Source organism: Hippocampus bargibanti, linkage group LG02 (genome assembly GCF_051943395.1).
Source record: "Hippocampus bargibanti isolate YZ-2025 linkage group LG02, ASM5194339v1, whole genome shotgun sequence".
Classification (NCBI taxonomy): domain Eukaryota; kingdom Metazoa; phylum Chordata; class Actinopteri; order Syngnathiformes; family Syngnathidae; genus Hippocampus; species Hippocampus bargibanti.
This window is the reverse complement of record NC_142735.1, coordinates 8,690,776-8,707,500: the sequence shown is the minus strand read 5'-3', so window position 1 is coordinate 8,707,500 and position 16,725 is coordinate 8,690,776. Positions and strand designations below refer to the sequence as shown.

Sequence of the window (16,725 nt, the reverse complement as noted above, 5' to 3'; positions counted from 1 at the left end):
GACAGCTTTATCTCTGAGGGCAATTAGAATTAATGAGCAAACAAATAGAGCCAGAAAACAAACACAAAAAAGTAAAGGTAGAACTAAGCCTAAGTGGGACCGTTTCAGAGACAGATGTTGAGCATCAGCATGACGAAAAATCGCAAAATGTGAAATAGACAAACTAAAATGTTAATGTTGATCATACCTCAGGTGACCCTTGTGTATCTCCAAAAAAATCATCAAAGGCACTTGGACTTTTCCTCAGAGTCTGGTCAGTGGTTAGCGTGTTGTCATTGAAGGAGGAAACAAACTTAAAGTCACTGGTTCTGGAACCTGTTGTCAAGTAGGCATCGTAGTTGAAGGTGCTGCGTAAAGTTCCTGTGCCGTCAACATCTGCATAGTTGGGGGGCAGATATGCACCGGGGATGGCAACTGCTCCATCAAACAACAGTCTGGGCTTTCTCCTGCGGCAAAACCTCACACCCAGGACGATGATAATGATGAAAGTCAGGAAGAAGGTGGACACGGACACCAGCGCGATGATCAGGTAGGAGGTCAGCTTGGAATTCTTGTCATCATAAGAAATGTCCTTCAGTTCCGGCAGCTCGGCCAAGTTATCCGAAATAACCAAATACATTGAGCAGGTGGCAGAGAGAGGAGGCTGTCCGTTATCTTTCACAGCCACAATCAGGTTCTGTTTCATGCTGTCAGACTCTGAAATGTCCCGCAGAGTCCTAATCTCGCCACTGTGGAGACCAATGATGAAAAGTCCCGGGTCTGTGGACTTGATAATATGATAGGACAGCCAGGCGTTTTGTCCTGAGTCGGCGTCAACAGCGATCACTTTAGACACCACAGAGCCTGCATGTGCAGCTTTGGGGACCAGTTCGGTCATGAAGGAGTTGCTCTCTGAGGCGGGGTACAAAATTTGAGGGGAATTGTCATTTAAATCCGATATAAAGACGCTGATGCTCACGTTGCTGCTCAATGGAGGAGAACCACTGTCTCGGGCTATGACGTGGACTTGAAAACTCCTCAAGTGTTCGTAATCAAACGACCTGACAGCGTGAATCGCCCCAGTGTCTCCGTTAACAGACACATAGGAGGACGCAGAGGCACCGTTCACCTCAGATGATAAGAGAGAATAAATGATGGTGCCGTTCTGCCTCCAGTCGGGGTCTCGAGCATTCACAGAACATAAAGTGGAGCCAGCTTTGTTATTCTCACTCACATAAGCACTATAGGACTGCTCCTCAAACACAGGGGGATTGTCATTGATGTCTCCTACAGTCAAGTGAATACTTTTAGAGGATGACAAAGGAGGAGAGCCCTCGTCAACGGCATTGATTGTAATGTTGTAATCAGAAACAAGTTCGCGGTCAAGTTGACCAGTTGTCACTAAAGAATAATAATTTTTAATTGAAGGTACTAATTTAAAGGGGACGTTTTGTTGAATAGAGCAGCGGACCTGCCCATTCACCTCCGAATCTCTGTCCTGTACATTAACAAGGCCCACCTCCGTGCCAGGTGACACGTTCTCCGATATTGGGTTGGATACTGACTTTAAATTGATTACAGGAGCATTGTCATTGATGTCAGTAAGGTCAATGATTAATGTTGAATAAGACACTAAGCCAAGACCATCTCTTGCACTTATTTGCATTTCAAAAGAGGACCTTTTCTCAAAATCAACAACACCAGTCACTCTGACCTCTCCAGTTTTGGGGTGTAAAGAAACGATATTACTTTGGTCATCAGAAGCATGGTCGAATGCGTATGAGATTTCACTATTTAATCCTTCATCTGCGTCACTTGCGCTTACTGTGACCACCAACGTGTTAATAGGAGAGTTTTCAATTAGACTGGCTCTATAGGCAGTTTGACTAAACACTGGGGCGTTATCATTTGCATCCAGCACAGTGACGTGGATGACGACTGTGCCGGATCTCCGAGGTGAGCCGCCATCATAGGCGGTCAGCAAAAGCATCATGTCCCTTTTATCTTCTCGATTTAGTTCTTTGTCCAAGATCAATTCACAGTTCTTCCGTCCTCCCGTTTTAGTGTTTATATTCAATTTAAAATGATCATTTTGCTGCAAAGTGTAGCTTTGAACTGTATTTTCTCCAATGTCTCCATCATGCGCTTCTCCAAGAAGAAAATGAGCACCCTTAACAGCTGATTCTTGTATTTCAAATTTGAGTGAATCATCATAAAATTGTGGTGAATTATCATTGATATCTAAAACACGGATGGTAACGCGATGCAGTTCTATTGGGTTTTCAAAGACAAGTTCCAGTTTTAAGACACACAATGTATTTTTACCGCAAAGACCTTCTCTGTCGATTCTTTCCTGAACAAGCAAGTCACCCGTGTTGAGGTTGATTCCGCAGTGCTGCACGTTGTCATCCTCTGGATCAATACGTGCTCTGCGGGCATTTAACTGGGCCACATTGAGTCCGAAATCCTTAGCGATATTCCCGATCACAGATCCACGTTTCATTTCCTCTGGGATAGAGTAGCTAACGTCTCCCTCGACGGTGACGATGAAAAAGACAAGAAAAACAAGGACGTAGCCAAACAACGGAAATATCTTGTTCCCCATTGCACCACAAAGAAGGTACAATCTAAAGATTAACGACAAGATGAATATTATGTACCGAATATCCACAGACTTTTCCACAATCGTCTTGCAATCTGGGGTCTCAAATAGAGCTACACAACAATAAAACCTTTTTGTCGGCGCAAATGGGTGTGAAACTCAAGCCCGTTTTTTAAAATGAGATCATACTGACATCTAGAGTATACTTTTAGTCACAACATCCATTTGAAAAGAAAAAAGTGTGACTGAAAAGTAATTAGTATTGGTACCGGTTTTACATGGAAATTTAAAAAATGCACATGAGAAATATGTGATGAAATCAAGCTATAATTTCATTTCTACCAACAAATCGTAGACATGCTCAACATAATACGAACATCAATCAGCTCAATGTTCTCTATTAAGAAAGAGAAGTTGCTGAAGGAAACTGCAATATCAGCGACAAAAAAGAGCTTAACTTCAGGACCATGGACAGGGGTGAAATGAGCTTCAAAGGTGCACTGGCAAACGGAGTATGGCCCTTTCTTAGCAACAGGTTCACCACCGAAACGACAAATCCTCAGAAGTGGTCTCAAACCACAAACACATATTCTGCCGGGACAAACCAGTCCAATCTCCCAATAAATGCTCTAAATATATTTCCTCAATGTGTTCCGACAATAAATGTGACTAATTTCTTTTCAAACTTGCACAACAAGAAGCGTTCTGGATAGGTACGTAGGTATGTAAAAAAGTAGATCATAGATAAATTGCGTAAAAAAATACTTCTCTGTATTAACCATTTCAGAAATCATGAACATCAGGATCCACAAACGTAAAGAAAAATGCAATGTTATTATTGATTACTTTTTTATATAATTAAAGGTCACTGCCTCAAATGAGTCAAATGAATCGTGAATGTCATAAGCAAAGTGACTGGGACACTAAATAGTTCACTTACAAATCTAAGAGAAGCAAGGTACTGAATTGTTCATCGTAAAAGTATTCATCAAAATAGAGATGAGAATATTTTCCTTTATATTTTATATAATATTGGAATAATCTAACCTGAAGTCGTTCGAATGAATCGTGAAGCTCATCCACAAAGTCACTTGGACTTTTCCTCAGTGTTTGGTCAGCAGGCAGTGTGTTGTCATTGTAGGAAGACACAAAGTTAAAGTCGCTGGTTCTGGAACCTGTTGTCAAGTAGGCGTCGTAGTTGTAGGTGCTGTGTAAAGTTCCAGTGCCGTCAACATCTGCGTAGTTAGGGGGCAGATACGCGCCGGGGATGGCAACTGCTCCATCAAACAACAGTCTGGGCTTTCTCCTGCGGCAAAACCTCACACCGACGACGATGACAATGAAGGTCAGGAAGAAGGTGGACACGGACACTAGCGCGATGATCAGGTAGGAAGTAAGCTTGGAATTCTTGTCATCATAAGAAATGTCCTTCAGTTCCGGCACTTCAGCCAAGTTGTCCGAAATAAGCAAATACATGGAGCAGGTGGCAGAGAGAGGGGGCTGGCCATTATCTTTCACGGCCACAATCAGGTTTTGTTTCATGTTGTCGGATTCTGAAATGTCCCGCTGAGTCCTTATCTCACCATTGTGGAGACCAATGGTGAAAAGTCCCGGGTCTGTGAACTTGATAATATGATAGGACAGCCAGGCGTTCTGTCCCGAGTCGCTGTCCACCGCAATCACTTTGGACACAACAGAGCCTGCGTCAGCAGCTTTGGGGACCAGTTCGGTCATTAAGGAGTTGCCCTCCGAGGCGGGGTACAAAATTCGAGGAGAGTTGTCGTTCACGTCTGATATAAAGAAGCTAATGCTCACGTTGCTTCTCAACGGGGGAGAACCGTTGTCTCGGGCCATGACGTGGACTTGAAAACTTCTCAAGTGTTCGTAGTCAAACGACCTGACAGCATGGATCACCCCTGTTTCTCCATTCACAGACACATAAGACGATGATGGGGCACTGTTTATCTCAGAGGGTACCAGAGAATATATCACTGTGCCATTCTGTCTCCAATCGGGGTCTCGAGCACTCACAGAGCATAAAGTGTAGCCGGCTTTATTGTTCTCGCTCACATAAGCACGGTAGGACTGCTCCTCAAACACAGGTGAGTTGTCATTGATGTCTCCTACAGTCAAGTGAATACTTTTAGAGGAGGACAAAGGAGGAGAGCCCTCGTCAGTGGCACTGATTGTAATGTTGTAATCAGAAACAAGTTCGCGGTCAAGTTGGCCAGTGGTCACCAGAGAATAATATTTTTTAATAGAAGGAACTAGTTTAAAAGGGACATTGAGTTGAATGGAGCATCGAACCTGCCCATTCTGCTCAGAGTCTCTGTCCTGCACATTCACAATGCCCACTTCTGTACCAGGCGACACGTTCTCTGGTATTGTATTAAACAGTGTTTCTACATTTATCACGGGAGCATTATCATTCACATCAGTGGTAGAAATGATAACCATAGCATATGTTGACAGTCCCAATCCATCTTTTGCCTTCACACGAATTTCACATGATGTGCTCAATTCATAGTCAAGAGTGCTAATTACAGTTATTGTTCCCACTTTACGATCAATACTAAATGTCCGCTTCACATCTTCTGTAACATGTCCAAAATCATAGGTCACATCTCCATTGACTCCTTCATCGGCATCTGAAGCACTAACGTTTATCACTATTGTGTTAGGAAGAGAATTTTCAGGCAAGCTGACTTTATAAACGGCCTGGCTGAATACTGGGGCGTTATCATTTGCATCCAGCACGGTGACATGGACAACCACTGTGCCTGATCTCTGGAGAGAGCCGCCATCTAAAGCTGTTAGAAGCAAATTCATCTCACTTTGCTTTTCACGGTCGAGTTCTTTGTCAAGTACGAGTTCAATTGTGTTACCACTGACAGACAAAACGAAATGATCATTTTTCTTGAGCAAATACTGCTGAACTGAATTTTGTCCTATATCCGCATCGTGGGCCTCCTCTAAGACAAATCGAGCTCCTTTGTGGGCTGACTCGCTTATCTCCAAAGCAATTAAGTCATCATTAAACAGGGGTGCGTTATCATTTATATCTTGAATATGCAAATTAATTCTATGAAGTTCCAGAGGGTTCTGCAGCACAACCTCATTTTTTAGGACGCACGAAGTCTTGTCGCCACACAGTCCCTCTCTGTCAATCCTGTCAGCCACAATCAGCTCTCCGCTTCTCACATTCAGATCACAGTAACGTTTTCCGCTCCCGTCGGCGTCGATGCGCGCTTTCCTGCCGGCCAGCGAGCTCGCCTCCAATCCGAGATCCGTGGCTAAATTCCCAATCATCGATCCTCGTTTCATCTCCTCGGGGAAGGAAAAGCTCACGTCCCCGTGTGCGGATTGCAACAAAAAGAAAAGGAAATAAAATCCGTGCGCCTGAAACGTACCGCACACTGACATCATGAAAAAGATCCGTTCAAAAGACGTTGACACGATATGTATACAACACAGAGGTCCAAAATACAATTGTACGCTTTAGACGAACGATAATTTGATGTGATCCGCCCTCCAGTTAAAATGCTTGTGCGGCCAAACGCCCTTCCACAAAAGACTGGTGATTTCAATATTGGTCTATATCGCCATCTTGAGTCGACTTGCACTATCACACTGACACAATAAAATAGGAACAACGTGCACAAGTCCATTCTTGGGTTTAATTTTGAATAACAGCCTGTCATGTATTTCTCACAAACAGAATGCAATTGAAATATCTGCTCTAAACTAATGAAACATATACAAAATATTCGGGAGTATTCAATATAGTAGATACATCGAATCTTTTGTTTTGTTATGATTCCTCAGAATCAGAAACCTTTAATAGTCCCATAATGACGAAATTTGCAATCTACAGCAGCAAAATTGAAGGGGGGGCAGGAGGGTATCAAAGTATTCTATGCACGAAAGAAAATGTCTGGAGACTGAAATCTGCAACTCCTCATATACTATCATTGAACAGAAGCATGCACCATTAAAAGTCTTTGGATGCTTTGTATATTTAAAATATGTATGCTTCATGTTTTATCTTCGTTAATCAAGAACTGTAATTTGCTTAATGCCGTGAGAAAAGTTACTGTAAAGCACAACATCACTCGCGTGGCCATTTCTAAATTTACATCGAGTCACAACCACATTTTCCACCACTCTCACAAATGTAAATGAATATAAAAGCTATCCGTCATTGGACGAGGACATCTGTTCTGTGGCGCAAGTCTGGCAGTAATTATAAGATAAAAGCGTTGAACTACACTTTCCAAATCGACCGACCATCGAAATATCCCAATCAATCAAACTTGGACGCAATAAAAGACGAATATAAAAAATAAACACTGCTTTTGGCTTAAAAAATGTCACAAGTTAAACAAATGCCACAGTCCTTCAACAGCAGGTGGGTGAACACCTTTGAAAGTTGAATTGAAAGAACAACAAAGTGAGTGCTGCCCATACCTCAGGAAAATGTTCAGAATCTCCAAAAATCTCATCAAATTCGGCAAGACTTTTCTTCAGAGTCTGGTCAGCAGGCAGTGTGCCGTCATCGTAGGAGGACACAAACTTGAAGTCACTGGTTTTAGAACCTGTTGTCAAGTAGGCGTCATAGTTGTAGGTGCTGCGTAAAGTTCCTGTGCCGTTGACATCTGCGTAATTAGCAGGCAGATACGCGCCAGGGATGGCAACTGCTCCATCAAACAACAGTCTGGGCTTTCTCCTGCGGCAAAACCTCACACCCAGGACGATTATGATGAAGGTGAGGAAGAAGGTGGACACGGACACCAGCGCGATGATCAGGTAGGAGGTCAGCTTGGAATTCTTGTCGTCATAAGAAATGTCCTTCAGTTCCGGCACTTCAGCCAAGTTGTCTGAAATTAGCAAATACATGGAGCAAGTGGCAGAGAGAGGGGGTTGTCCGTTATCTTTCACGGCCACAATCAGGTTCTGTTTCATGCTGTCAGTTTCCGAAATGTCCCGCTGGGTCCTAATCTCGCCACTGTGTAGACCGATGGTAAAAAGTCCCAGGTCTGTGGATTTGACAATATGATAGGACAGCCAGGCATTCTGTCCGGAGTCGGCGTCCACCGCGATCACTTTGGACACCACAGAGCTTGTGTGTGCAGCTTTGGGGACCAGCTCGGTCATGAAGGAGTTGCCGTCTGAGGGAGGGTACAAAATTTGAGGAGAGTTGTCATTTATATCCGATATGAAGATGCTGACACTCACGTTGCTGCTCAGTGGAGGAGAACCGTTGTCTCTAGCCATGACGAGGACTTGAAAACTCCTCAAGTGTTCATAGTCAAATGACCTGACAGCGTGGATCACCCCTGTGTCTCCATTTACAGAAACGTAAGAAGATGCTGGGGCACCGTTCACCTCAGAAGGTAAGAGAGAATATATGACGGTGCCGTTCTGTCTCCAGTCGGGGTCTCGAGCACTCACAGAGCATAAAGTTGAGCCAGCTTTGTTATTCTCACTCACATAAGCACTGTAGGACTGTTCCTCAAACACGGGTGGGTTATCATTGATGTCTCCTACAGTCAAGTGGATTCTTTTAGAGGAGGACAAAGGAGGAGAGCCCTCGTCAACAGCATGTATTGTAATGTTGTAATCAGAAAAAAGTTCACGGTCAAGTTGACGAGTGGTCACCAGAGAATAATAGTTTTTAATTGAAGGAACCAATTTAAATGGGACATTTTGCTGAATGGAGCATCGGACCTGCCCATTCTCCTCGGAGTCTCTGTCTTGTACATTTACAAGGCCCACCTCTGTACCAGGTGATGCATTCTCTGCTACTGAATTCGATAGTGATTTAAGTTGTATGATGGGGCAATTATCATTTATGTCAATCACATCAATAATTAACAAAGAATACGACAATAATCCGAAGCCATCTGCAGCACTTATTTGTATTTCATGTGATGTTACCTTTTCATAATCAAGAACACAAGACACTCTCACTTCTCCGGTTTTGGGATGTAATATAAAGATGTTAGCATTGTCATCAGAAGCATGGTCAAATGCATATGAAATCTCGCCGTTAATTCCCTCGTCTGCGTCACTTGCGCTCACTGTAACCACCAAGGTGTCAAGAGGAGAATTTTCAGGCAAACGTGCTTTATAGACGGGCTGACTAAACACTGGGACATTATCATTCGCATCCAGCACAGTGACGTGGATGTTGACTGTGCCGGATCTCCGAGGGGAACCGCCATCATGGGCTGTCAGCAAAAGCATCATGTCCTTTTTATCTTCTCGATCTAGTTCTTTGTCTAAGACCAATTCACAATATATTCGTCCATTTGATTTGGTTTTGACATCTAATTTAAAATGATTATTTTTCTGCAAAGTATAGGTTTGAACAGCATTTTCTCCAATGTCTCCATCATGTGCTTCTCTGACAAGAAAACGCTCTCCCTTGTGTGCCGATTCCTGAATTTCTATTTTAAGATATTTGTCATTAAACTGTGGAGCATTATCATTAATGTCGACAACACGGATACTAATACGATGCAGCTGTAAAGGATTTTCGAGGACAAGTTGTTGTCTTAAAACACACGATGCCTTTTTACCACAAAGAACCTCTCTGTCGATCCTTTCCTGAACAAGCAAGTCACCCGTGTTGAGGTTGATTCCGCAGTGCTCCACGTTATCGTCCTCGGTATCAATGCGTGCTTTACGAGCAGATAGCTGGCCCACATTGAGTCCCAAATCCTTGGCAATATTCCCGATCACAGATCCACGTTTCATTTCCTCTGGGACAGAGTAGCTCACATCTCCCTCGACGGTGCCGATGAAAAAGACAAGAAAAACAAGACTGTACCCAAAAATCCCAAAGCTGTTGCTCGCCATTGCACAGTATATAACACTAAACGTCACGATTTATTCTCGTTCTACTGCGTAGTCATTTCACACTTCTCAGGCAGAACGACACAATGAAAATGCGAGTTGTCTGTCGACAAGAATGGGGGTGGTCAACCCTTTTTGTTTATGAGCGCACACTGACACCCAGAGTACATTTCTGGAAATAACACTTACTAGTGTAAAAATAGCTTTCAGATCACCACTATGTAGGACATTTTTCACGAGTATTCATTTTCAAAATAAACCGTTAGGTTGCCCTCATCAGAAATTCAAAAGACTCTATTAAAGCACATTTTCTGATAGGAGAAAAGTGAGGGTAATGTGTCAAGCCAGTCACCAAAGAAACGTGCGAAATGCATTTCAGAACCATGGACAGAGAGTGGCCAATCACTCTCGACAGTCACGTGGGATTGAAAACTCGACCCCAAATTTAAACAAGTGTGTGTTAATATCTAAACAAGATATTGAGTCAATCAAAAAACACAAGAAATGTTGTATCATACGCTGAAGACATTTGCGCCACTCAAGATAAATAACAGACAGATATTTGATTCCACACTGTGAGAACCACTCAAACCTATCCTGTAAATTTATGGATATTACCAATTAATCTATTTCCGATACAATTTTCTTTTTCAAATGTATGAGTAACTGGAGTCAATATCGTCTGATTTCCGCTTAGACGTGCAGTAAAATCCTAGCATGGTCACCAGTCAAATTCAGGCTACAGACAAACAACAATCCACTTACAATATGGGCATGTGAGGAGTTTTCTTTTAACCAGACATGCATGGTTTTCGAAGAATTATAATTATATATATTATAATTACAACCACAGACTCACACCACCCCTTTCAAGGGGCCAAGGATATCAGAGCAGGCTATTTCATGTACATTTAGACAGGGAATAAGGAGTACCCGAAGAAAACTCATGCAAGGGAGTTGACAACATATACCAATCTCCACCCAGAGAGGTTTCAATTGGAGATTCAACACCATGTCTTCTGGCAGTGTTGCAAATTGGCAAATCATTCAACAACAACAAAAAAACAGAAAAAAAAAACCACACACAAAAACATGTTTTAATTTCACAACTTGAAGCAGCTGCAGGTTCCTTTTCTCTGACGTGCAGATGATTTATAAACAGATGACTTTGTTTTTATAGTCATCTTTCCATAATATTGAACAAAAAATAAATTACAACCAAACAATATTGACAAACACTACTTTAATGATCAATTCAAAGAGATGCACGAATTCTGCATTCATTGTGAATTTTAAAATGTCTTCATACCAATATATTTATAGTTTTATATATCTAAATTAGTTGTAACCATTGAATGGAAGGCCTGTTCATTTCACTCCGCTCCTGTGCAAAAACCAACATCCATCAAATATTTTTTAGGTACGATTGGTGGGGAAAAGCAAAAAGCAAGAGACGACCCACCATGACCCCTCAAAAATAACAGGGAAAAACATCAACACATGTCATGAGACACAAACTCTTTCAAGACCAATGAGTCACCTCTGACCTCATAAAAGCCCTGATGGAGAGGCCCCTTCAGCACATTAGCTTATGTGTTGAATTATAATACATTTTAAGGCCAGATTTCAATACATGACAATCTATTGAAGGGAAAAAAGCAACCAAAGCCAATCGAAGACAAAATGCATTATTTTGCTTCAGGACCAGTTGATTTGTTTCCTGTTAACATTATACACGGATCACCTCCTGTTATGTGATTATAGTCTTCATAGACCAAACAGGGCAACGTGCATCAGTCCAACTTCTACACTGCTCATCACATTCGAGGTTGCAAAAAGCTGCAACCAAATCAATCTCACAATGGGCAACAGGCATACTGCAGTTTTGACTTGGTGCTTGAACAAGTTTGGAAAATTTGAAACATATATATATGTGCCACACGGTATTGACTATTAGTCCATGTATATACCCGCAGTGGCATGAAGTGAAAGAATGCCAAACCGAAATCATACACTACAGACATAAAACAGAAATATTATGCACAAGCGGTTACCTTTTTTCATGTTTGAAAATATTGGTATAATGTAAGCCACAAGTTATAACCAAATGGCATTTTGAGAAATAAAAACTTTTTTGACAACATATAATATAGAGTGATTGCAAGTATGTCCAACACTAACTGTCAGTAAAAACAAAGAAGAAAAAACAGCACATCGGTTGTTTCACTGTTCTGAAACAGCCAAACAACCATTTACACATAGTGTCAAAGAGTAGGAATCAATCATAGTTTCTGCATGACTGCCAGTCGTGTGCACCATGACACTTTTGCTGAAAGTGTCATGGTGCGCAATGAAAACCATCTCGGTAAAACCAACAACACAAAGAATAGCTTTTCAACTACAATGGGAAAATTTGATCGAAAGGAATTCTCGAGGAAATGGACAAGATATTAAAAGGTTGGCAAGATAAAATATCTATGCTGAAGCATATATATGGCTCAAAAATTAGAATGGGAACTGCGCGTGCAAATAATTTAAATTTACGGCAATTGGGAAAAAAATATTAGGTCAAGAAAAACAACAATGCATTAATGATATTGCCTACCTCTAAAGAGTCAAATGAATCATGACACTCATCGATAAAGTCATTGGGACTTTTCTTCAGAATCTGGTCAGCAGGCAGTGTGTTGTCATTGTAGGACGAAACAAACTTAAAGTCGCTGGTTCTGGATCCTGTTGTCAAGTAGGCGTCATAGTTGTAGGTGCTGCGTAAAGTTCCTGTGCCGTCGACATCTGCGTAATTAGGAGGCAGATACGCGCCAGGGACGGAAACTGCTCCATCAAACAACAGTCTGGGCTTTCTCCTGCAATAAAACCTCACACCCAGGACGATGATGATGAAGGTCAAGAAGAAGGTGGACACGGACACCAGCGCAATGATCAGGTAGGAGGTCAGCTTGGAATTCTTGTCATCATAAGAAATGTCCTTCAGTTCTGGCACCTCGGCCAAGTTGTCTGAAATAAGCAAATACATGGAGCAGGTGGCAGAGAGAGGGGGCTGGCCGTTATCTTTCACGGCCACAATCAGGTTCTGTTTCATTCTGTCAGACTCGGAAATGTCCCGCTGGGTCCTAATCTCGCCACTGTGGAGACCGATGGTAAAAAGTCCCGGGTCGGTGGACTTGACAATATGATAGGACAGCCAGGCATTCTGTCCCGAGTCAGCGTCCACTGCGATCACTTTGGACACCACAGAGCCTGTGTGTGCAGCTTTGGGGACCAGCTCGGTCATGAAGGAGTTGCCCTGCGTGGTGGGGTACAAAATCTGAGGAGAGTTGTCGTTCATGTCTGATATGAAGACGCTGACGCTCACGTTGCTGCTCAGCGGAGGAGAACCGTTGTCTCGGGCCATGACGAGGACTTGAAAACTCCTCAAGTGTTCGTAGTCAAACGACCTGACATTGTGGATCACCCCTGTGTCTCCGTTCACAGACACATAAGAGGATGCTGAAGCACCATTTATCTCAGAGGGTAAGAGAGAATATATCACGGTGCCATTCTGTCTCCAATCGGGGTCTCGAGCACTCACAGAGCATAAAGTGGAACCAGCTTTGTTATTCTCACTCACATAAGCACTGTATGACTGCTCCTCAAATACAGGTGGGTTGTCATTGATGTCTCCTACAGTCAAGTGAATACTTTTAGAGGATGACAAAGGAGGAGAGCCCTCATCAATTGCATTTATTGTAATGTTGTAATCAGACATGAGTTCGCGGTCAAGTTTTCCAGTTGTCACTAAAGAATAATAGTTTTTAATTGAAGGGACTAATTTAAAGGGGACATTTAGTTGAATGGAGCATCGAACCTGCCCATTCTCCTCCGAGTCTCTGTCCTGCACGTTAACTATGCCGACCTCTGTACCAGGTGACACATTCTCTGGTATTGGATTAAACTGTGATTTCAGTTGTATAACTGGAGCGTTGTCATTGACATCAATTATATGAATAATTATCTTTGCCTCCGAAAAGAGTCCATAACCATCTTTCGCCTCAACAAACACTTCAAATTTGGATCCTTCTTCAAAATCAAGATTTCCCTTGACTTGCAATTCACCAGTTTTGTGATCAAGAGAAAAGAGATTTTGAGATTTGTCAGAAAGGCGGCTGAACTCGTATGTAACTTCACCATTTATTCCCTCATCAGCATCTGCTGCACTTGCAGTGATAATGGGGGTTTTTGAGGGTGAGTCTTCTTTTACAGAAGTTGTATAGACAGCCTGGGTAAAAACTGGGGCGTTGTCATTAGCATCAAGTACAATGACATGAATGACTACAGTCCCGGATCTCTGAGGAGAACCACCGTCCAGCGCCGTCAGCAATAATTTCATTTCCTGCAGTTCTTCTCTATCCAATTCTTTATCTAAAATTAGCTCACCGTGTTTACTACCATCATTTGTCGTCTGAATGCGAAACACAAAATTGGCATTTTCTTGCAAAATGTAAGTTTGAACAGAATTTGAACCTATATCTGGATCTTGTGCAGCATTAATGCGGTATTTGGCTCCTTTGTCAGCTGATTCACGTATTTCTAGCTTAATAATATCCTTGGGAAAAACGGGAGCATTATCATTCACGTCTTGAACTTGCAAAGACAAGCGGTGCAATTCCAAAGGATTTTCCAGCAGCAGGTCGAATTTGAGAACACACGAAGGTTTTTCCCCGCAGTGCTCCTCCCGGTCAATTCTGTCAGCAACCATTAAATCTCCCTTCCGGAGGTTGATTCCGCAATACTGATTATTGTTCTTTTCCATATCAACACGAGCTTTGCGAGCAGACAATTTGCCCACCTCCAATCCGAGATCCTTGGCAATATTTCCGATCACAGATCCGCGTTTCAGTTCCTCTTGAATCGAATAGCTGAGGTCTCCGTGTGCATATCCAAACAGAACAAAGAAAAAGGCAACTCTGTAGCTTTGTACTATGCGCCGAAAGCGCGCCATTCTTTCACAGCAAAACAAGCACGATCGCACTGTAGTTTTATCTATGAAAGGTTTAGAGATCCCACGTTAACGGTTTTGTGATTATGCATCGAGGTTATGTGAACAAATCGCGTCGACGTTGTCAATTTCAGAAACTGGTAAGGAGCAGACCATTCCAAGCCTCATAAAACTGAGCATATAATGACCCCTTGTGTATAAATGGAATGAACGCTTTGTCAATAAAAGACAATAAAAAACGCTTCCCGTTTAAAAATATTTTCATTTTTCTCATGTTTTGGGGGAAGCAGATCAGATGTTTTCCCCATTAGAAATGTGTTCAACATATTGCATTAATGGATTCATAAACATTATTTTCGATTTGAGACAGGCAGACTATTCACCAAATAAAAACTGCCAATTTTCTCAGATATGTACATTTACCCATGGCAGTGTGTAATAAGTTGACTCATGTAGAAGAATCACAGTGGGTTTAGCTGTGGCCTGTTGGCCAAAACTGTCACCGGGACAGGCACAGACAGACCACAATTCCGATTCATAAGGTGTACACGAGTAGAGGACATGACTAAATAGTGCTTTGATGATGTCACCATAACCACACATCGAGGCTCAACAAAATCCAAATCTTATTTTGAGAATGACAACAATAAAAAATAAAACTAAAGTTCTCAATGAAAGGCAACATGTACTCGCGATGACTCTTCGGTGATGTTATACATAAGTATGAGTATTTCTGCTATCTATCAAGCAGGCAAACTGAGGGTCGCCTCAAATATCGCAATTCATTGAACGCAACATTGAATTAAATGTTAACACTCTGACGAACGGAAGAAGGTAACAGACACCTCTGTGTAAGCTCTCAGTCGTACATGAGTGGTCCATCGATGAAAAGATTTCTTCAGCCGTCATCTGTACTGTACTGACGTTTTGCTTCTTATGCCTGAAACTTCGTCAGCAAACTAAAGTGTTACTGGTAGTTTAGGCCCTATATTTATAGCCCTACTGTCCAGATATGGCGGTGCCGGACTCTGCTATGATAGGTCCCTGCTCTCAAGTTGGGGGGAGGAGAGGACTACTCCCTGCAGCTCCACTGATTGTTCCTATTGCCCTTACTAACGACTGGCTTGATTGCCTCACTTCGACCGGTATCACCTCATCAGTATTACTAATCCTATGTTGCCTAAGCAGGCTATTGTATGAACGATCCAAATTGAACCTCACCCCACCATACCGGTTTAATGAGTTATCAGAACCCTCCAACATTGGGCTAAACTAATACCAACAAGTGTTGAAGGTAGAGAAAAGCAGTCAAAACATATCAGGAGAGCACTCACAAACTGTGGGTACCCTCAGTGGTCATTTAACAAATGTCAGGAAGAAAGAATAGGGAATGAAACCAAAAATTCTGAAGATACAAAACGAAGAGGAATAGCAGTACCTTACATTGCAGGAGTTTCTGAAAAACTTCCTTTGGCAACACAAAATTCCAATTTATTTCAAACCGATAAACACTTTAAGGCAAAAATTAGTGCATCCAAAAGATAGGCTGCCAAATGAAAAACAAAGTAATGTAGTTTATTCAATACATTGTAAGAATGAAAATTGTAAAGAGCAGTACATTGGGGAGACTCAAAAAATTCCCCAAAAAGGACTTTATCAACATCGCAGGGATAATACTAGATGGCCTCAATCGGCAGTACATATGCAACTAAAAGCTAGCAACCACTCATTTGATGATAGAACATAGATGGACCGGATAAGCGGCAGAAGATGGATGGATGGATGGAACTAAGTCCTTCATTAAACCGGTTTGGTGGGGTGAGGTTCAATTTGGATCGTTCATATAATAGCTTGCTTAGGCAACATAGGATTAGTAATACTGATGAGGTGATACTGGAGGGCGTGGGGCCACCAGGCCAGTCGTTAGTCAGGACAATAGGAACTACCAGCTGCAGGGAGTAGTCCTCTGCACTCCCCCCAACCTGATATGCAATATTTGGCTCCTTTGTCTGCTGACTAACTTATTTCGAGCTTTATAATATCCTTGGGGAAAACAGGAGCATTATCATTCACATCATGAACTTGCAAAGACAAGCGGTACAATTCCAAAGGATTTTCCAGCAGTAGATCAAATTTAAGAACACACGAAGGTTTTTCCCCCGCAGTGCTCGTACTGGTCAATTCTGTCAGAATCCATTAAATCTCCCGTCCGGAGGTTGATTCTGCAATACTGCTTATTGTTCCTATTCATATCAACACAAGCCTTACGATCAGACAAATTGCCCACGTC

The 16,725-nt window shown here is 42.2% G+C and overlaps 1 protein-coding gene across 18 annotated transcripts in view; it reads right to left on the bottom strand.

Moving 5' to 3' along the window:
* The window catches only part of LOC148901447 (protocadherin gamma-A4-like), a 204,888-nt gene that overhangs the window by 152,044 nt on the left and 36,119 nt on the right, over positions 1–16,725 (bottom strand). The window contains exon 1 of one of the 18 annotated variants that reach the window (XM_088987095.1): positions 12,045–14,219. The exons of 13 other annotated variants lie outside the window; for them this stretch is intronic. In XM_088987095.1, coding sequence (XP_088843221.1) covers positions 12,045–14,195 — 2,151 coding nt within the window. In that variant the 5' untranslated portion in view covers positions 14,196–14,219. Of the gene's footprint in view, positions 1–187; positions 2,603–3,628; positions 6,078–7,048; positions 9,458–12,044; positions 14,220–16,725 lie in introns of those variants that run through there. 4 more of the 18 variants (XM_088986888.1, XM_088986956.1, XM_088987092.1 and 1 more) reach the window with 4 other exon arrangements.